Source organism: Carassius gibelio, chromosome B21 (genome assembly GCF_023724105.1).
Source record: "Carassius gibelio isolate Cgi1373 ecotype wild population from Czech Republic chromosome B21, carGib1.2-hapl.c, whole genome shotgun sequence".
Classification (NCBI taxonomy): domain Eukaryota; kingdom Metazoa; phylum Chordata; class Actinopteri; order Cypriniformes; family Cyprinidae; genus Carassius; species Carassius gibelio.
This window is the reverse complement of record NC_068416.1, coordinates 12,523,649-12,545,826: the sequence shown is the minus strand read 5'-3', so window position 1 is coordinate 12,545,826 and position 22,178 is coordinate 12,523,649. Positions and strand designations below refer to the sequence as shown.

Genomic DNA, 22,178 nt, shown 5'->3' with positions numbered 1-22,178 from the left:
TCATTAATCAATAACTGCACTGCTGGCCAACTATATTTCTGTCCGACGTCAACAAGGACAATACAGTAGAATTTCTTTCTTTTATTCTTTTTTGGTAGTCTGCTGCATTACATTCCTTAAAAGGAGCTCACTGTTTTTCCTAAGTCACTGCAACAGATAAAAAAAAAAAAAACCCATCAATGGAAAGTTGTCTGCTACAGGTTTTGCCTGTGTCAGATGTTATAGGTTTCACAGTAAAGTATTCAAGACCAGTTAAAGAGCATAAGCAGCTGTAAGCTGAATCCAGAAATGCATGATGGCTTGAAGACAGTGTAGAAGAGAAGAATTGTCACCCTGTGAGTGATGGTTTATATGAGTGGTCTGGTTACACCACCCTGCTGGCGTCAGCACCCCTGATGTATAAGCAGTACGGCAAACTGGGAGGAACAGGACCTTGTATCTGTGATGTATGCAGGGACAGGCATATGGAACATAGTTGCAGACAGGACACTTCAATTAGCTCTGAATACGCAGAAATCAGTCACAGTCACACACACCTCAGCTGTGCCCTTCATGTAACACTTATATAATCTGTCAATTGTGTGAATGAGACTAACTGCTCCTGTAAATCACATTCAAGAGAAGTGAAAGCTGTGTGAAAGCACGCACGTTTCGGTCTTGAAGTTTAGCAGACTCTCACTTAATAAAGCTGCCAATTAGAGGCAGTGATTGCTGGTCTTCAGGCAGATAGTCTTTGTTAGTATGCTGTTTTTATGGGCATCTAAGTGCCATTTCATTATAATTTTCATTTTAATATGCCAGAATCACTTTAGATAATGTATATATATATATTCCATATATTCCATCTAATTACTAATATTAACAGATGAAACTTTGGATTTTAATAATGTATTACTAAATATTGCAATTAATATGAACTAAAATTAATAAGTTTAATTTGAACTAAGATTAATACGTTTAAAAATATATATTTTTCAATGTTAGTTTATTTTAACTAATGTTAACAAATGGTACCTAATTGTTAAGTGTTAATGAAATCTCAGTAAAAAAAATGCAGTAAAAATAATCTTGTGAAATATTATTATAATTTAAAATAGGACAATCCTTCTTTATTTCTTTGGCACTTTATTAAATAAAGATTGTGTCAAAGCAGCTTCACAGAGATAAACAAGAAAAGAGCAGAATCAATCATGGAAACTCAGATTCTGCTGTAAAATACAGCAGTGTCATTATTTAGTTCAAAAGTAACTGTTTTAGATTTATGACATATTTGAACATTTAATTTATTCTTGCAGTTACATTACTTCATGCTTCACATGATCCTTAAAAATAATTCTAATATGCTAATTTGGTGCTCAAAAACATTTCTTATTATAAATTTTGAAAACATTTCATATTTTGTTGTAACCATGGTGCATTATGTATTTATTTATTTATTTAGTCAAGATTCTTTGATGAACGTAAATTTCAAAGAACAGATATGAAATCAGTATCAATATCCATTAATTATTGTTGTAAAGTCAAAATTTACCCTGTTTACTTTCCTGATGGTATTGTGCTGAAATTCAGCCCTACATTTTTACCTCACTGTCTTGTTGAACTCTTAACTATAAATATTGTGGAGGAAAACAAAGGGCTACTGTATCATGTTGACTTTAAGGTCATAGGTCACATCTAATTTCACAAACTACTTTAAGTTATTTTGAGCGCTTCAAATGTTTCTTGGTGAACATTCTCAACCTTTAAATATGGTGTTTACTCCTAAAGTCTATAAATATGTCAAACAACTTAAACAATGTAAAGCAGACGCAAAAAGGTAAAAAGCTCATAGTCTGAACTGAACTGCAACTTAAAAACAGAAGCCTTCAATACATTTCAAGATTTTAAAGGTAATGCCAGTTCATCTTGTGTGGGTGCAGGTGTCTATCATAAAAAGCAAAACTGAAAATGGATCAATGAGTGTCAGTATCCCTGACCTGATCTTCAACGGTGGGCCAGAGCTGCTAATAGAGCCTGTCCAACTGCACCTTATGTTAAGGGTCCAACGTTAAACACACAGGAAGGTTTACTTTTACTACCTGTTCTCCCAGTCTGTCCTCAACTAAACAGAGTAATGACATTAACATATGTAGGCCAGAAGCCCCGTCTGTCTCCGGAGTTTCCTCCTATATCTCTGCTGTGCCCAGATCTCACACTCTTTCCATTAGAAACGAGGGAGGGAAGACGCCACTCCAGAAAGCTTAAATCTTGACGCGTGGTAATGAGAAACACAGGTCTAAAGTCTGGACTATATTTCATCAGAATAGCTTTGCTACTGGTGTGCACCTGCACTGCCCATGATCTCTGAGGCTCTGGGAGAGCTGGGTGTTTCTCTGTTTAGATTATTGGTAAATACAAGCCTTCAGGCCTTTCACAGGGGTTGGGCATCCTAACAGGATGCAGAATAAAACAGTAATAATGAAAAAGTCTGTACATTTTACAATTTTAACTAATTGAAAAGCATCTTCACGACCCCTGGTTGTAGTGAACATTTCACCGCTTTCAGCCAAGTTACAGTCATTCTAATATTAAGTACAGTAGCACTCTTTCTCATGTGATATTGGCTAATTCTACAACTATTTAATGCAATGAACTTTAGAGTTCTGCGATATAACTGATGCACATCAGACATGGTTAACTGAACTTTAGCATCAACAGTAGTGATATAAAACAAGGCACAGTAAACTCAATGAAGATTCACTGGAATTACTATTATCACATCTGCAGATGGCTAAATTTAATGCTCCCAGTCTTGGATGAGCATACATAGAAAGTTGAGCCAAATTTGGACAGATGCGCTGTTTTACTATAAGTGAAGGAGACAGAATAATCAAAAGTGAAAGAAGGTTCAGTAGGAATCATTTCCTGGGCAGTGGATTAACTCTGAACAGACAGTTTGCATGTTTAGTTGCAGATAAGTCACTATCTAGATTAGTAATAACAATAATATGTTTTATTTTTATTGTGCCTTTTTAAGAACGCAAGGACTTTTTATTAAATATTTCAAGCTAATTGGCTTTCAAAATACTACAGACACTCAAGAGCCCAAAGGCGTTTCACAAATAATACAAGCAATTATGTCAAGATGGTGGTCTTATGTCATACAAACAGAAGTTGAGAAATAGAGAAGCAGAGAGGTAAATGAGTTATTTAGAGAACAAATTGAATAGATGAGTTTTAAGTTGAGGCTTAAAGACTTGGAGAGAGGAGGCAGAACGAACATTATGGGGTAACTTATTCCATAGCTTAAGCCCTACCACCCACCGTAGAGAGTTTATACTTGGGCACAACAAGCAAGTTATCATTGCTAGATCTGAGAGTCCGTGCAGGAATGTATGGTTGCACTAACTCAGCTAGATATTGAGGTGCAAGGCTGTGACAGGCCTTATAAACTAAAACTAAGAGATTGAGCTGAATACGTTTGGCCACAGGAAGCCAGTGAAAGTTTGGTTAATAACATTGTTAATAAGTTAATATCTTTGCCAGGTAAGCCACTATAAAAGGAGTTACAGTAATCCAATATGGAAGTTATAAAAACATGGATAATAGTTTCATCATCTCCAAAATTAAGTGAGGGATATATACAAACAATATTCCACAGTTGGTTTAAAAAAAAAAAAAGATTTAACAATCTGACCAATTTGTGAATCAAGTGTAATTTAGAGTCAAACAACACTTTCAAACTTCACACAGTTGTTGACGCTGCTCTTCGGTCAAGCATATTAAACAATATAATTCAATTAAATACATTTCTAAATAAAATAATATACAATTATTTAAAATAATATCAAATAATTCTGAAATCTCATGCCACTGATACATGTTGTTTGAATGACATCACATTTCTTGGTGTTGTCTGACCCTTAGTTGACTTCGTGTGGACTGTGTCCAGGCTGACAGGGGAGTCGTTGGTGTAGATAACAGTCCACGGTCTCACTGACACAAGCTATCCTGGTTTAACAGTGTAGTAAACATTACTCCTTCACATTGTTATGCTTAATCTATTGATTTCCATCCCTTACCTAAAGTGCTCATTCCAGGCCATAACACTAAACCAGACTCACATTGTTTAGGCAAACCTCTAATCCATCCTAACACTTCAATGACCTCTCACGCACGGGATGTTCCTTTGTGAACCAGACTTAACATTTCTAATGTTTGGCAGAAGCCATGTGCGAGAAAGTGGAAAAAATTAGGGGGTATTTATTCCGGCTCATTTCTCGTTTTTCCGTAATCTGTTTTGCTGTTCCACTATAGAGTAACACAAACAAACAGAGGAAAACAATGACGAGCACTTACATTTTCTAAGTAGGTGGGAGAGACAGACCCACCTCTGTTCTCTTACACACACTGACAGACTCTCATCAGGACATGAACGCTAGGGGGATATCCGGAAGTTAGGTTTTCTCAGTGAAGGATGAGAGGGATGCAGACAGTCTGTGATTTGAGTCATTAATATGTCTATATTGACACAAACATGCACACAACACTCCAAACATGCACATTAACTACCTGCATTTAAATGAAGATAAAGCCTTAGAAATTATGCATGTGAATCTTTATACACAGTAAGGACCCAGAAATCAAACTGAAAGTCAATGGAATCCAGTATATAATTTATGTCTCTCATATACATATGTGAGAAAAAATTTGTTTTAAATAAAAATGAATAAATAGTGCCAGGTTTTTGCATTAATATGGCCATTTTTAAACTTTTTTTTTTTTGACTTTTTTTTATTTAAGAAATATTTATTTTTCTTTCTTTATGAGTATGCTTTTTTGGCCAATGTTTCAAATTTCACCTTGCCTAGCAAATATGCATTTTATGAAAACAAAATATAGAAATAAAAAAAAGACTTGAAGTTTAGATGGTACAACGTCAAACTGTACAGTAAAACTGTCGACCCTGTTACTTATATAAAGGCATAAATATATCAATAAATCTAAATAAATACATACATATACAACACACAATCAGTAAAAAAAATTGGGATCAGTATTTTTATGGAAACATTAATAATTTTACTTACCAAGATATTGATCAAAAGTAACATAAAAGTATCATTAATTTAAATATGTAAGAAATGTAAGAAATAGAAATATGTAAGAAATGTTTCTTGAGCACCAAATCAGCAGAATGATTTCTGAAGGATACTAAAGATGGGAGTAATTGCTGTGGGAAATTCAGCTTTGCCATCACAGGAATAAATTACATTTTAAAATATTTTCAAATAGAAAACAATTTAATTTTAATAATATGTCACAATATTACCACAACTGAAATTTTAAAGAAGTGCAGCTTTGGTAAACATGCAACTTCTTTCAAAAACATTAAACATTTTAAATTTATTAATCTTATTCATATATCTTGAAATGCCACAATGCAATTTATTAACAATTACTTATTATTTGTCTAACAGAATGTTTAAAATCTACTTTACAACTGTGTGTAATCAACACTTGTTGTCTGAAGCAGTATGATGTTTATTTGGCACAGATGAAGCTCCCTAGCAGTGGACAAAGTCTGACTTAGACTATCAGAGGGTTGCCAGACGTTCAGTATACAACCCCCCACCAAGTGCTGGAGGCCTACATTCACTCAGGCTCAAAAACCACAAACACACACATACAAACACACAGCCTTCCAGAGCCAAAACACACATATAAACAAGCTGTATACGCTTAATAGAAAATACAGGAAAAACTTTCCCAACGGGAGTCTGTCTATCACGGGAGAATTTATCCAAAATTTTAACAGTTCAGCACCATGCACTTATAAAATATAGAGTGTGTTTTTCCTCCGGTGAAGATACATAAAAAATATACATAAATGACATCTGTTGAGTTGCTCTGGTTGAAAGAGGAATGCATCTTAATCAGGCAATCAAAACAGGGCTACAATAACACACATAATTAGGAGATTACAATCATCCCGAATCCAACTGCACGCAACTCTAAGTCTACAAAATAATCTTCACACGGATTTGAATTCTTTCTTTTTAGATAACTGAATGCAGCTGCTTCAAGGCCAGTCTGCCTGAGGTTTGTTCATCAGATGTCCCAAAATGAATCAGGACAGGGGTGCACAAACTGAGCATGAGGAGATCCACATGTACTATTAAGAAGTTGCACGTCACTCAAGATCCACTTCAGCAGTGTTTCTCAACCTTTTTGATTCGAAAGTCACCATGATATCTCTGTTGTTATTAAATATGTAGGACTTTGGAGGGAAAAATCTACTAGACTGGGAATGATGAGGAACCGTTACTGTCTTTCCACTGTTTGACATTAAGTTAAGCAACATGTAGCCTAAATAGCCCAATCTGAAAGCGATTAGGGGTACTTTTTCTTTTTTTAATTACTCAAGACCAGAATCCAGAAGAGCCCCAGGTGAAAACGATGCAAAACAAACCTCACAGCTTGACAGTATAAAATGTTGCAGGAAAATGGCAGCGAAAAAAGTGCAACCCTGTTCAGAATCTCAGTCTAGGAAACCAGGCTCCAAGCCTTGCACAGCTCCAAGGTTCTGCCATGGACCATGCAACCCAAAAGTACAGTTAGGGGAGAAGTTTAAAATGTGAAAAGACGTGGCATGCTGCCACACAGATGGGGATACAACAGAGGGAGAAAATAAATTATCTGGATCGCTGGAGGCATTTGAGAGATTTGCAATTAAGTTTAGGCCTGACAACGAAATGACAAGGATCAGTCTCCTTCAATACACATAATCATGCAAACAGACAGCATGATGTCCGGCATGTGCAACTAGACCGGCGACGAGAACTCATTGAAAGAGCAGGAATGACTGCGAGGAAATGGATATGTGAAAGGTGGATTGTCTCTGTCTCTGTGAGAGAGAGAGAAAAAGATTTTAGTGATGCAAGTTTCCTAATTCGATTCTGATTTACAAGCTCTTGATTTAATTTGATTCCAATGAATTTAGCTAGAATTCACTGTCCAATTTATTTATTTATTTATTTATTTTTGTCAGAGGCAGAGTTTCAAAGTAACTGAAATTCTAGAACCAGCTTGAATGAGTAATTTGTTTCGAGAATCAAACTACGCTGGATATGGGCTATTTACTGTTTTGTGTTTTACGCACTGTCGAAAGAATGGGTTCTTAAGAGTCGTTTACTCAAGAATCTGATTTTTATGATACACATTTAGGATGACATGAATAAGAATGAACCACAACAGTTTCCAGTAAGCTCTTATGAAAATACTCCGTTAATGGCTTTCTTGTATTTCAGATTGTGAATTACCCTGTTCTGTCAACCACAAGTGCTTAACAGGCATTCTAACACTTGTTTAACGAACTAGGAAACAAATTAAAACAGCAACAGCCCTGCCAACTTTTCTGTGCATGCAGGCCGAAACAAACAAAAAAGCTGAGCTAAGATCTGATGAGTAACAACAACTTTTGGCCACTAAAAAAAGAAGTCTTCACATGCATGAAAATCATAATTGACATTTTTTAGATTAAAGAAAAAAGATAACATTTATTACTTTTGACAAAGATGAAAAATGTTTTCATTGCAGTTATCAAAATAGTTACTACAGAACCCTGGTTTTATTTTACTGTAATTGGAGGTTTTTAAAATCATCTAGGATTGAGCAAGGAGGTAGAATTATTCTCCAAATGTCTGAATTCTTGTGAGGTGTGAGATGAGAGGCAGAGAAAAAGCGCGAGTCTACCATATTATCAACAAATCTCCTATTTTTTCTGATAATCAGACCTAACATTCCATAATTGCTTCCATATCCCCTTTCTATTTTCAGCGGGTACATGGCCTCATTCAGATGAAATTGGGAAATGTTGCAGCCAAACAGGGAGGGAGTTTTTACAGTGATGTTGAGAGTATGCCAGAATGCCCTCCCACAAACTACAGACAGATGCTTTTAATAAGCCGAGAGTACAGATCCCATACCGCTATTGCCTTTATTTTGTATTTATTTAGCTAGATCCTGATGGAGATATATTCTGACCGCCTATTTCACAAAGCAATGCAGCTACAGACTCATGTCAATTGAACGTAATAAGAAAAGTTTGAGCCGCACATGTGCTCGCAGGCTGCACTTAAAGGTTAGTTAGCCCCAAAAATGAAAATTATGTCATCACCCTCATGTCGTTCCAAACCTGTATGGCTTTCTTACTTCTGTGGAACATTAAAGAAGATATTTTGAAAAATGTTGGTGGCCAAAATCTTTTGGTTACCATTGACTTCAATTGTATGGATGAAAAAAAAAAAAGTTCCACAGATATAGATAATATATATAATAAGATAAATATAAGTATAAACTATAATATAAGATATATATAATATATATAATAAGATATATTTTCAGGAAACACATGACAGTAAGTTAATTACAATATAATTTTCATTTCAGGTTAAACTATTCTTTAAAAAAATATCTGCAGTATTATTTTTTCGAGCAACACAATATGTGTGCTGGAGATTCAATCGCTAAAGTTGGCCAGTCATTTCTGGAGAAAGATATTTATTCATTTTCCAGTGCATCTCCTTGGCCACAGGTTTTGAGATATCCACTTTTTCTCAGCAAAGTGAAAAGCCTTCTAACTCGGTGTGGAGAAACACATAAGCACCCAGTGTGCACTGAGAGGGCTAGATTTTCACGCTGCCCTGCTTCATGCCTACTTAAATCAACATGAAGGTATAGCATATGACTACACTTATGCTCAGAGGGGAAAGCTTAACGTAGATCAGACATGAAAAAGTTCAAAACCAACACAGAGGCCAACAGATAATCTGTACCCCTCCATCTCACCCACAGCGAAACCCTTCGAGCTCTAGACGGCTTTTGGAGGAAGCATTAAAGCCTACCGCCTTCTCAATGGGAAGGCCAATAAAACAAGGGCGGATCACATTCTTAAGAAGCACGTTTATCTAAGCATGTCGCGCTGTTTCCAGAACAACCTCCCAACCTGAGAGAGGAGACAAGGTGTCCGGATCCGTGACGGGTTGGGATCTACATCGCCCTGAGGCTCGGGTATGGGGTCACACAGTTATGTGAAACATTTGGATTTTTCATACTGTAGCTTTTCACAGTCACGCTCAGATTTTGGTTTTAAGATAATGTGTTTGTCTGTAGTGACAGTAACAGAGGTTTTCTGAGCAATGGCTGGTATAGCTGCAGGCACACTTGTGAAACGAACGCAGCTGTATTATTGGACTCTGTTAGGAATATGGTATCTATCAACAGAGACTCGCTATGAATGCAAACATCTGTATTCTGGTGATGTGGCTGGGATTCTTGCTGTGTTGCAATATGTAGAGCAGAGCACTTTTGAAATGATGATTTGGTAATATTTTACATCCTTGACAAGACAATACTACAAAAAAAGACGGTAATAATAATTACGACAAGTTCACAGATGCTCACAAGAAAATCCAAAAGAGATGAATGTCAACTGCTTCGAGCACATTGATCACAGAGATTCATGTGCAACCAAAAGGAGAGGGTTTTGAAACTCAAACTCATATAGAAGGGGCTCAAAACTTGCATTTTAGTACATAAACAAATTTTTTTTTTTTTGGCATCTGTGTTTCCAAGGAACTTTAACATCCTTGGCATTTCACAAAAGGTTGATTTTTACAGCCAAATATATATACCATTCCAATTTTTTTTTTCCCTAGTGGTATAATTTGTGAATTATGGAGGTTGTTAAAATGTATTTCTGCTTAACTCCTATCAACAATTAATTAAAATATCATAGGGAAGTGTCTGAGCAGCTAATTGTTTCAGTATCTCATTCATTTTTAGCTCTAAGTGACGAGTGTCATCATTTCAGGTTCAGAGGAAGCCCAAGTCTGAGTGGCTTCAGCTTTGACGAAGCCTGGGTCAATTAACTGCTTTGTTGAGCTCATTAGTTCATGGTCCGCAGGTCCTGGTCCTTTTGTGGTTCAAGTGTGTTTTCTTATGTCTGCCTTGAAAAGAAGCCCATTAAAAGCAGAGGAAGGAACAGCAAATTGCACAGACGGATGACTCAGGTTTACCATTCAGCTCAAGAAAACAGTTTGATTCACCAAAAGCATCTAAGCCTTTAATTGGAGAAAGGAATTGCAACATAAGTGAGGAAGACAAAAATTCTATTCACTGGTAAGAACTAAGAAACAATTCTTACTTCCAACAAACTGCAATTATATTCTTTAAAATAAAGAACTGTTTAAAAGCCTCTTACCTTTTAGTACAATGGTAACAAATACCATTCAACTAATAATAATAATAATAATAATAATAATAATTATATCAAAGTAAATAACATGTTTGAATATCCATTTTATAGTAGCAGCCAGCCTGTAATTATAATAGATATCCTTAACAAGTGTCATGAAATAATGTTTTTGAAACTGCCAATAAAAAGCTCCCATTTGCATTAAATAAAAACATAAAAAACTATTTTGATGTAAACAGTGAATTATCAAATATAAATGATAAAACTGCTCACTGTTTGTGTGATTTGTATTATTTTCTGGTTCTTAGTTGAGGCTCCTTCAGTGTAAGCCAATGGTATTGTTTGCTTGTTATATAATTGTCAGGTGTAAGTCATTTGATTGCTCAGAAAACTGATTGAACATCTCTTGATTTTAATACTAGTGATAATGATGGTTACTTTACCAAGTGTCAGTGAAAAGAACATAACAAACAAGTATTAAGTATCTGATAAATGTTAATACGATCTACACAAAATGCTTCATGGACTGATGATTCCTCCAAAGATAAATTAATAAAACAGTAAAACAATGTCAGTAAAACAAGTACTTTTTAAGATAACTTTTTCAGTTATTAAGGTTCACTGATCTTACAAGATGACTTTTGATGTCTTTCATGTCATTTCTTCTATGATTTTATCCTCTTTAATATTTTAATATCAGGGATGAAAAAGACTCAATTTCATTTCTAGCCACAATACCTCAGGATGACTACATAAGAAGCAAAACTCTGCAAATGCTTTTTACCTTTTTTAAGCCTGGAAATGAACAATGTGCATGATAAGGTTATATATGAATAGATATGAAACCAGTCCTTGAAAAAGAATACAAAGAAAAAAGATAAAAAGAGCTTTAGAGTTGAGTTGAGTTTAATTGAAACTGTAATGTCCTATGGGACAGGGCTACAAGTTAAATTCTACCCACATTTTAGCAGCAACATCAGAGGGTACATGGGAGGCCCTCTTTTGGTAGGCACTGCTACCATGAAATCTTCATAGACTAGTAAATTTCTCCATGCATAATTCCACTATGCCCTGAGAGGGTACATCTCTTAAACAGTGTTGTAATAAACCTGTCATTTTCTCTCTGGAAACAGCCAAATTTATAAGGACTAAAACATAAGAACAGAGCAACAAATTCCTGCAAAGTTAAGTATCTTCTGGCTATCCCCTACTTTGCACCGATAGCTGGCAATTAATTTTAATGTCTCGTAGCTGAGCTTACACAATAAATCTGTGGCATCCACCGGCCTCTGTGGACAGAGGAGCGCCACTCTCATCTTTATAACTTCCACATGTGAGTTATTTAATTCAGCATGAGGTATATAAGCTGTGGTTCTGCATGTGGTCACACTGACATGTCAGAACACTGACACTTATCCAACACTTACAACATCTCGGTGTCCATCCATTTAACTTGTCACAATAATTTCTGTCGATTCGTATAGATTTTATGACTTTTCAGAGATTTAACTTGATTTTCTTCATCTGGAATTAAGGTTATAACTTTAGCGTTAAACGTAAGTTTGAAAAACAGATGGCCAAAATGAAATGCAAGAACAACCTACAGGTGTAGACAGCTTTACAAAACAAGTCCCAATTGAACTGAACATTCTTATCAACATCACATGCTAGAGAGTCACCTGGCTGCTGAATTAACTTATTGACCCAATTTAAGGCATAGTTCATATTTTGATATAAAATCAAAGAGAATATGCTTCAGTTGATCATTTTAGGTGGGAAAAGAACATAAAAACATCTCATGCAGAGAAACAAACCTGGAGGACACGAGCACTCTTGCGCTGCTTCTCGAGCTGTGCGAATTTTCGACACTCCTTCTTTGAGTCTCTGAGAAAATAAATATATATTTATATGATATACTTCATATATACACTGATGATTTAAAATTACCAGGATATTTTTTGTTAAGTTTAAAAATGTTTTATTTAGCTAAATCCTAAAACGGTAGGCTACACGTAATTCAAAATACTTGGGAAACACCAAGCTATATTAAATCAATTCACACGAAAAATGTCACTTCATAGGCTACTTTACATAGCCTGATAAATATGATAGAACATAATAAATGTTATATATAAACCATAAAAACGACATTTAAAGACAGAAATGTGAACTTTTTTTGTAATAATGCTTGTAAAAGTGTCTCAAGATATCATGAAAACAGAGACGACTCACCTCTTGTACAAGTTTCTCTATCTCATCCCGAAAAGTCGCGTGCGCATTTAGTGTCGCGTGCACAGGTTGAATCACAGACAGTCGCTCCATCTCTAGAAGTTCAATTTTACGCTCAAGATGAGAAGTTTTGACGTTCATAAACAGACAAACTGCCACCGAAGACGCCGACAACATAAAACATACGAGGGTCGTTAAACAATGAAATATCTGTGATGTGTGGTGTCCATTGCTCTGTGATGTCTTTGACACATCTTTTGAATCCCCAGTTGAAACCATTTTTGGCATTGTGGTTTAAATATTATCCTTGTTCTTGAATCCTCTTTTGAGACTCGTGTCCTTTATTTCAGTAATGTGGCGTTTATGGCTTCAGCGTAACTGCGGCTGACAGGAGACGCAAAGATGTGACGCACACTAGAAGAGAGCTACTGACGGTCGCGCGCCTCTCTGCGTCTCGAGCGCAGGTTAAACTGTTTCCCTCTGAAGTGTGTCTCAGAGAATCCAGTCAGCCCTTTTTTTTCGCTGCTGAACTGCCGTCTTCAAAACTATGTAAACGACAGATTGCGAATAGTGTGTGTGTGTGTGTGTGTGTGTGTGTGTGTGTGTGTGTGCGTGCGCGTGCGTGCGTGCGGTCTTCCGCCCTCTTCGTCCGACAGGTCAAAATAAAAAAGTTGAAGGGGGATCTTAAGAACATCTATTAATTTACTATATGTTTCAAACGTTAGTGAACGCAAAAGTGAGATAAGGCTATAAATGAATCAAGGAACTGAACAAAAGTTGCGCGTCTGAAATAGAAATATACAGCCGCGTAAGCGCTTTCCAAGAACTGTCATTATTTAAGATTTTATGATCACACACACATCACATATAAACAAAAACACAAATAAACAAAACACTTAAAAGTTTCCCCTCGAACATAGAAAATATTTATATATAATATTTGATGTATAGAAATGAAAGATCCTGCTAATAAAGTGCATCTAGCTATTGAAAGGAGAAGGCTTGGTTAAAAACATGAAACCAGGATAGGCTATGTCTTTTTTTTATTTATTTCTCCTTCCATTTTTTCTTTGTGATATCTCGCAAAAATTAAGCCGAGCCACACTCAAGCAATTGCCAAACCAAGTGTTCCTTCCCAAGTAATTCGTAGCTTCATGCTTCAACCGCTAGAGGTCCAAAACATAACTTTAATCTCACTGCATTTATACAATTTCGACTGCGCAAATTGGAATAAACAGGAAAAATTTAGATATAAGCCAGATTGCCAAAAATAAACTCACATCAAACACACGCAAGGGTCAAAGTATGACTTTTTTGTGCATAGCACAACACAGCCTGCGCCTCGGAATGTCAAATTTTAAGTTCTTTATTGCAGGAATTGTTTGTATCGGTCTGTAATAAAAACAGAATTTAGTTGCAAGATTATTTGCATTTCATCCTGCAAAATCTCAAGATTTCCCGCTCATGATATATATGTGCTCTGCTCAAAAATGCATCAGAACTTAATGCAGAACTATATGAGAATTTGTAAAGAACAGGCCTTTTGGTGCCATCTGCAGGACAGAGCACTAATAGCACTAATTGCACATAATAATGCATTATGGTGTTTTAAAAAGAACAAACTGAGCAAAGACATAATTGTGTTCTCTTACATTCAGAAGGAGTGTATAGTGATGCAGAATTTTACACGTACATGTGTCTTCCGCCACTATCTACCGGATGCAGAGAGGAGTTATTTTGTATAATTCTCCATCACTATACACTTATTATGAATTTCAGTTCAGTATTATTAAAAAGAATGACAAAAAGTCACAAGTGGTGTGTATTTAAAGCATTCAAGTTTAATTTGTCAAAAGTACAGATAAATTTGGCACATATAATCAAATTGACAATAAATATGGACAGAGGTAATGTAGCAGGCAGTCTTAAAGCAGACTGATACAGTCAGCAGAAGTCTCCCTGGGAGCAGTAATGTTCATTTTAAGTTGCCTCAAAGTCACTTTCTTTCTTTTCTTATCGGGTTGAAAAAGGGATGTCCAATGGCCTGCTCCAGGGTGATTCGTTTGGAAGAATCATACTCCATCATCTTCTGCAGCAGGTCAAAAAGCAGCTCATGCTCCAGGGTTTTAGAGGACATGTATTGCTGAGTAAGGAGCAGAGATTCAACTATATTATTTTCATCAAGGCAAACCAAACAGAAACGTGTCTCATCAACATACTGGCATCAGTACATCTCCAAAATTAGTAGTCCACAAGACTTTTAATTAAGTATTAAACATACAGCACAGTTACTGGGGGTAAAATTAAAGACCACTGGAATGGATCACCAAAAAAAAACAACCATAATTTCAGAGAAAAACATTCAGTATTTTCATTACAAATCCTTTAACATTTTGTACAAGTGCTTACAAATAGTACAAAGTGACCAAAACAACTGAGGATATAACTATTATAAACTGGTTTACATGAATAAAGCTTTTATTAGCATTCAGTATCTGCAGCATAATGTTATCAGGATTAAGCATAATAAGTGGTTCAAGGTTTAGTCAACAGGATCATGACATTTTTACCTTTAGAGGTTTACAGTGTTTCCTCACGTATCTCCCTGCTGAGCTGTGCTCGTCCCAGTCCAATTTGTCATGATGCACATAACGCCGCTTCCTGAAAATGAAGCAGTCTTGCATTAGCCAGAGACAGGCCATGACAAATCTAAAGACCTCTCATATCACTGATCATGTAAGAAACAAGTGACAAACGCCTAGTCTCAAGTTATGATGCTGCACCTGGTTTTCTGAAGCAGGTGTGCAGGTATGGGGCCTAGAACCCTCTCCATCATTGCCAGATGCTCCTTACTGTCGTGAGTCTGAAAAGAGGGAGTTTGTGCAAGCATTTTGCATTTAAAATCAAGCCACAAGGCATTCAGTAGAATAATAAAAGTCAGTATGTGTGTATTTGCACCTGAAATAACGTTAATCCCAGATAGAACTCAATCAGGATACAGCCCAAACTCCACACGTCACATGCCTGGTTCCAGCCAAGTTCTGCCAGCAGAGATTATGCAACGTTCAAAATCATGAACATGTTTTAGTGGATAAACAACGGCAAAAATAATAGTGCGCACTGTACCCAGTATGACTTCCGGAGCTCTGTAGTGGCGTGTTGACACCACAGACGTGTGGTGCTCGTGGTCATGGGTAGCATTGCCAAAGTCCACAACTTTCACATCCAACCTCTTCATGGTCCTCTCATCGCGCTTCTGTTATACAATGATTAAACATCAATTGTCATCATCCTCTCTTAACTATAAACGAACACTTGCTTTCTTACAGATATGTACTTCTGCTCCAAGGTTAGAGGTCAATGCTGTTTGATATTTTCTTGGAAATCATAATACATATTTTAGGATTCCTTAAATAAGAATGAATAAGAAACTCAAAAGAATGGAATTTATTTGAAATATAAATCTTTTGTAGTAGATTGATAAATGTAATGTGTCCTTGGCATTAATTAACTGACACCAAACTTTTGATTTATAGTAGATGTCATTTTATTACGCTGTAGCTTACCATCTTGGAGTTGTATTTAATGTCGTAGTTGGACTCCACAAACAGAATGTTTTCAGGCTTAAGGTCAGTGTGTGTCAACTTATTTCGATGGAGAACTAATGGCAAAAAAAAGAAAAGAAGTGATTTATATATATTTAGACATGATATATAACAGCGATTTGTAGCACTGAAGCTTTTGTAGTAACAATTATGCATCTATACGCACACTGCACAGCTCTAAATATCTGGTCTGCCATGCATCTGATCTGGTTCAGAGAGAAGGGCATGAATCCATTCTCCTTCAGGAAGTCATACGTGCTCAGTCCCAGCAGCTCAAACACTATGCAGATGTGGCCGTGGTGATCAAACCAGTCCAGCATCCGGACACAAGCACTGCAAAAGACACACAAGCAAGTCATTACGCCCAAAACCCTTGTATATTTACAAGTATTTTTTTACCCTGAAGTCAAACACTCACAATCTCTTTTCCTCATCAAGCGAGTTTATCCGCTCAAGCACATCAACCTCTGACAAGGCTGCCTCACGGTAGCGCTCAATATTTTTGATGATTTTCAGCGCCACTCGTGCATTACTTCTGCAGACAAAAGTAGGTACTTTACATGTACTAATTTTCAGAAATTCTAATACAAACCAATTTCAGATTCTGAATGTTTTTTATGAACCCTAAAGTTAGCATTTTTTACGAGTCCCATTGTGCATTTACGTAATCCAAACAAAACTTCAGTGCATGTACAATGCCCAGTTATTGCATTGAGAACTGAAGAAAACCACCAAGCTACCGAAAGTATAGCCATTTTTAGTAGGGGTGCTCCGATCACGATCGGCCGATCGTTATGCGCATCTCGTCAGTAAAGCTGGTTTTCTAATCAGCGGTTAATTCCATCAGGTGCGTGATTTCACGTAGAGCAGCTGTTACTACACAGAGCCCTTGTTAATAGAGAAGATGCGCAAATCCACTTCATTTTCAGCATTTTTTGGCGCATCTTCTCAGTTAACAACGGCTCTGTGTAGTAACAGCTGCTCTATGTGAAATCACGCACCTGATGGAATTAACCGTTGATTAGAGAACCGGCTTTACTGACGAGATGCGCATAACGATCGGCCGATCATGATCGGAGCACCCCTAATTTTTAGTAAATATTCAGTCTATTCCACTGACAAGTTTGTAAGATTTAAATAAAAATGTGTTCGTGTTCGCATGTTAGTTAGAAGTAAAACATATTTGAAATAAGACCTTATTCTAAAAGGGCTCTGGTAAACATAGGAAACACAGCATATACACTCAAGTTATTTTTGAATTCACTTGAAAAGACATATTAAGAGGTAAATAATTTCCTGTATGACAAAGTAGTAAATCTGGCTTACTTTGAATGGTCAAGGCACTCCACCACTTTCCCAAAGGCTCCTTCACCCAGAGTCCCTATAATCTCATCTATGAACAGGATAAAGAGGCAGTCATAAGCAAAGCTTTGGGACAGGAGGACACAACATACAAAAGCACAGATTTTATTGTACTAACAGGAACATGACAAGTTAATTCCACTTAAATCATATCTATTGAATAATTCTGTGCCAAATTAAAGTTTCACAGATGATAGTTAAGTTCAAAGTGGTTAATATTAGATGTCTTCAAAGGTCCCCTTATATCCCCCAAGTGTAGGCTGAATTGTCCCACTAATAGACACAGAACAGACAGTTAAATAGAGAAAGGTTTGTGTTCTATACATCTTGCTCTTAGCATGTCTCCATTGTGATAGACCAGGTGACCCTCCTCATCATCCTCAATACTCTTGGTTCTCTTCCTGCGATGACTTCTCTGGAGTAGGGGAATCATCATCACCATCATCATCATCACCATCAAACACCAGTCAGAATCAGGCCCGTACGCATCATTCATTCATTGAAGGGGGAAGGAGTGATTCGGACCCCCGCGGCAGGCCACGACGGCAGCAGCAAATTCAAATTCATCGCCAACAACGGCACAGGGCCACCATAGTGTGTGTTACAGAAGAAAGACATGGCAACACATTTTCAGACAGGAAACAATTTTCTTTGAAGTGCACTTAAGAACGGCTAATTCTGTTCAAGACCCTCAAGTAATCAACAAATAGCCATTTCTGCAACCAATGAGTGAAGTTCAAGAGAATCAGTCAACTGATTCCTTGACCACCTTACTGCTCGTTTACAGCAGATGGTTTCTATAGTAAATCTGGATTTCAGAAACATTAACAAAAACAACAGTTCAAGTAAGGATCAACATATTGACCAATCGTTTACCGAGTCTGAGTGGGGACTGCGCTGGCGCTCTCTGCTGCTGCGTGGACTACGTCCTCTGTGTGTGGACGACTGGCTGCAATGGTTCCCGTCTTTCTCCCTCTCAGTCTCCCGGACTGGGTCCACCCGACCCTTATAGCTGCCATGCTCCAGACTGGCCTCTCTGGCCCTGCGCTCTCGACACTCCAGCCTCTTTGAGCTAATGTGACACCTGTCAAAAGCACACATCAGACACTGTTGTGCATATAATGGCAATGAGTCCTTTGACAGCTAAATTTATAGGTGGCTTTCACTTTGCTGCAATTTATCGACCCTTTCAGCAGGGGATAAGGAATGCTGAATCGTGATCTGCTGGGTGCTGAAAGCATCAAGTGTCTTCTTGAAAGGGAAGCGTCCACGAGCAAGCTATACTTAGAAAGAGCCACAGAAACAAGCTCTGAGAGAGCGGTTATGACTGAAAGTGATGACTTAACCCATCAATGTTGCAGCAGTAAATCTGTTAAGATGCCTAAGTGTTGTGTTTGTCAGCCTATAGTACAGTAGCAGAACATTCTGTATTATGCCAACTGGAAGCCATCCGGATGCATATTACCACAACCAAACATTCCACATATCGTAATTTTTTTTTTAAAGAACATCAGATGCACTCTGTTTGCACCCCAGAAGAAAAAAGGCAGATTACCCATTCACCACAAAGATGATGTCTATTATGCTAATTATGGACATCTTTACACAGCAGAGTTAAGGTTGTTCTGGGCCTGCTCAAAACTGTACCTACTCCCTTACCCCCATTTGATAGACACAGATCGCCATCCACCCGACTTTAGAAAGCTTGAGTTTTAAAAGTCTTGATGAGACAGAAGTAGCAACAGACATTTTTGCCGTGTTTTGACATACATCCAAGTGTAACATTTTATCATAAAAAGTGCAGTTTTGTTCAATTCATCAGTTGTTGATTGGATTTTAGAATATCACGCTCATAAATGGAAATAGATGAATGAGAGCTTGCAATAGCGAGTTATTTTCACAGAAAGATTCAGTTACAACATTTATTAAAAATGATGAGGTCAAGCAAAATCGTAAAACTTAAAAGAATGCATAGATGAATGATTCACAATAAGGTTAAGCATGATTTGGAAAACAGAATTTAATTTCATAGCAACTTTGAAAGGGTGGAAAATATAACTCGCTACACACATATATAATAAACAATGTTACCTTTCATTGGTGTGAACACTAATATCTACACACTCGTTTTTGGAGTGAATGGGCATTTACAAGTTCTCAGTTTGCATTTCAAAATGCCTGGGAGGGTCAAATGAAAACTAATGAAATGGCTGTTAACATTTTCTACTGAACAAATAAACAATAACAACATGGCAGCTCCGTGGACAGACACTGAATACTTAATAATCACTACAAAAATTTTGGAAAAAGTTCCACTGGCAATCTAATGTCAGAAGGATTTTACATCAGTGGGATCCTCTAAACTGCAACGTGCAAACATGGATCCGGACCCTATGACAGGTCCCATTACAGCACTTGTCACCCTGACAGGTTGTTTCTGAATCCAAGAACATGCTACACCGTATATCATTTCAAGGAACTGCAAACATGCAACACAATCTGACAGGGCTCAATGCCAACAACAAATCTAACAAACACCATTTGAACTGAAACTAAAAAGTGCTAATTTCATATTTTAAAAGCGAGAGAGTCTTGCTTACCTTTCGTATGTCTTATAGTGATGAGTTTCTCTTTCCCCGCTGCGAGAGCTGCGCTTGGGTCTCTTGTGCACCTCCACTCTCTCCTCCCAGCTGTACTCCGCGATCCAGCCATCCGGCGACCGCATCCGCTTAGAACGTCGCATCTGAACACACCAGAATAGAAAAAGGTGCAAGTCATAAAAACGACGACAGGGTTAAAAGTGTCTCAGGACTTTGCCCACAGCCGCTGGGTTTTTTAAATTCAGTACAGCCGAGACGATGCCAGCTCTCCGCTTCTGATCGAGTTATTGAATTTCATGTTGCCGAGAAACTTAGTTGCAGTTGTTTTGACTTGTTAAATGTTCAGCTGAACAATATGCCACGCAATAAATTCGCGTTAACTAATATCATAACTTATTTACAGGGAACTGGTAACCACTAATTTAAGTTTCGGCCGAACATTTATCCCAGCACACTGAACGCAATGTCCCTCATTAAGTTAAATGCAGATGATGTAAATGCAAAAATACATGTGGCATCTATAAAAACTAACTCTTTTAGCTTACTTACTGCAATCAGGACAGTTGTTTGTTTACAGTCGAGTTCGAATATCCGGTTGCCTGGTAACGATAACAAAGAGCTAATCACACTAGCGCTTTAGCCACCGCCCTCATATAAATAAACACGATCGAGATACAATGCCAAACGATTGTGTACTGATTGGATTATATATATATATTTTTAAAGTTCATAGTCAAAATGCTTAAACTTTGTTTATCAAAACGCCGCTTTACATATTCGCCCTATCCGTGAATGTTTTTCTTGGGCGGCTAGCCGGTTAGCATACAGACGAACGCAAGGCGCTTAAACTTTGTCACCCCCGCAGCCTCGAGTTAATTAATAAACTTGTAAAATAATTTTTTATGTTACATGTTTAAATTTAAAATACACTCACATTTCACCCGTTATTTTCAAGTCGTAAAATAAGACACTCTGCTTTCCAGACTGAGCTGCACCACCCTTTAAAACTTCCGCTTTAGACAGCAGGCTCGTTTCCGGTGGCGAAGATTTGTGGGTGGACGCTTAACAAAGCACAAGTCGTCTTGTCATATTTTATGGGATTTTTGGCAATAGAATATATTTTGTTTATTATTAATATTTAATACCAGACCTACACACAAATATTTCATTAATATTTTTATTAATGTTTAACAGTAAACCTACATACAAAATTATAGATTCTTAATTGTTATATAAAGCAATTAAACCAGCATAGCGGCCCAAAAATTCTATATGTAAGTGTTTTATTTTCCATTTTAACCAAACATTCAGTTTAAACATTCAAATACTTTTGTGCCCACTTTATCCTGTTTACTCCTCTGTAAACTGTACTTTTAATTTATACTCAAAAAGACAACTTTTCACTTACTGTTATTATTGATAGACTACATCTTTATAATTAGTCTATGCTGTATAAACCACTGAAAGGGCATAGTCAAAATCAGTTGTTTTTACAATTATATTGTTATTCTTCAGTTGACAGTAAAAAAAAAAAAAAAAAAAAAAAAAAATCGAATTAATGCAATATTGTAAAATAGGCTACATTTTCTTATGATTGAAGTAAGGGCTTTCAAACAGGGGTCTGTAGACCTCTAGGGGTCCATGCAGGAACTGTAGGGGTCAAACGAGAAGTTGTAGAAATATAGGCATAAAACTCATAAGATTTTCTTTTAACATTGTAATGACATTTCTAATTATATGAGCAGGTTGTCAATATATAAGGTTATTAAAATAACCATAATTATCAAAGATATTATGAAATGTCACCAAGTCTTTTTGAAAAACATTTTGTAGTGGGTCCCTGGGTTTTTACATCACTGATTCTGCTGAGAATACTTACAGCATGTCTTTTTAGTTTGTCTGTCTGTTAATGAGGGATTTGTGGAGGGGAAAAATATGTTTTTATTTTGAAGTAAAAAGATAAATCAATATTTAATTGAATACTTACAGCTACTTGGATTATTATTCCATAATCTCATGAGTGAGATATTACACACACACACACACACACACACACACACACACACACACACACACACTTCCTATATATAATACATATCTTATAGTTAATCAACTATCCAACTAAATTGTCAAAGTAAATTGTAA

At 36.7% G+C, this 22,178-nt stretch overlaps 2 protein-coding genes across 4 annotated transcripts in view; both read right to left on the bottom strand.

Annotated features, from left to right (window-relative positions):
• Positions 1–13,060, bottom strand: part of LOC127985668 (collagen alpha-1(XXIII) chain-like) — a 100,788-nt gene extending 87,728 nt beyond the window's left edge. Inside the window, exons 1-2 of the mRNA XM_052587718.1 lie at positions 12,470–13,060; positions 12,052–12,121 (exon numbers count right to left, since the gene is read on the bottom strand). Coding sequence (XP_052443678.1) covers positions 12,052–12,121; positions 12,470–12,754 — 355 coding nt within the window. The 5' untranslated portion in view covers positions 12,755–13,060. The remainder of the gene's footprint in view (positions 1–12,051; positions 12,122–12,469) is intronic.
• A 1,227-nt stretch (positions 13,061–14,287) lies between these two features.
• On the bottom strand, positions 14,288–21,112 carry LOC127986280 (dual specificity protein kinase CLK4). Of its 3 annotated transcripts, XM_052588548.1 has the most exons (14): positions 20,968–21,086; positions 20,583–20,632; positions 20,034–20,176; positions 18,310–18,517; positions 17,758–17,848; positions 17,398–17,464; positions 16,490–16,606; positions 16,238–16,404; positions 16,033–16,127; positions 15,593–15,722; positions 15,425–15,507; positions 15,250–15,329; positions 15,037–15,127; positions 14,288–14,609 (listed from the first exon to the last, which is right to left on the bottom strand). In XM_052588548.1, the coding sequence occupies exons 3-14, from the start codon at positions 20,174–20,176 to the stop codon at positions 14,463–14,465; spliced, it is 1,419 nt and encodes a 472-aa protein (XP_052444508.1). In that variant the 5' UTR covers positions 20,583–20,632; positions 20,968–21,086; the 3' UTR covers positions 14,288–14,462. The 3 variants fall into 3 exon arrangements, with proteins under 3 accessions (XP_052444508.1, XP_052444507.1, XP_052444509.1); XM_052588547.1 differs by lacking the exon at positions 20,583–20,632 and having other exon boundaries at positions 20,968–21,112; XM_052588549.1 differs by lacking the exons at positions 17,758–17,848; positions 20,034–20,176; positions 20,583–20,632; positions 20,968–21,086 and having other exon boundaries at positions 18,310–18,458.
• Positions 21,113–22,178: the final 1,066 nt, after the last annotated feature.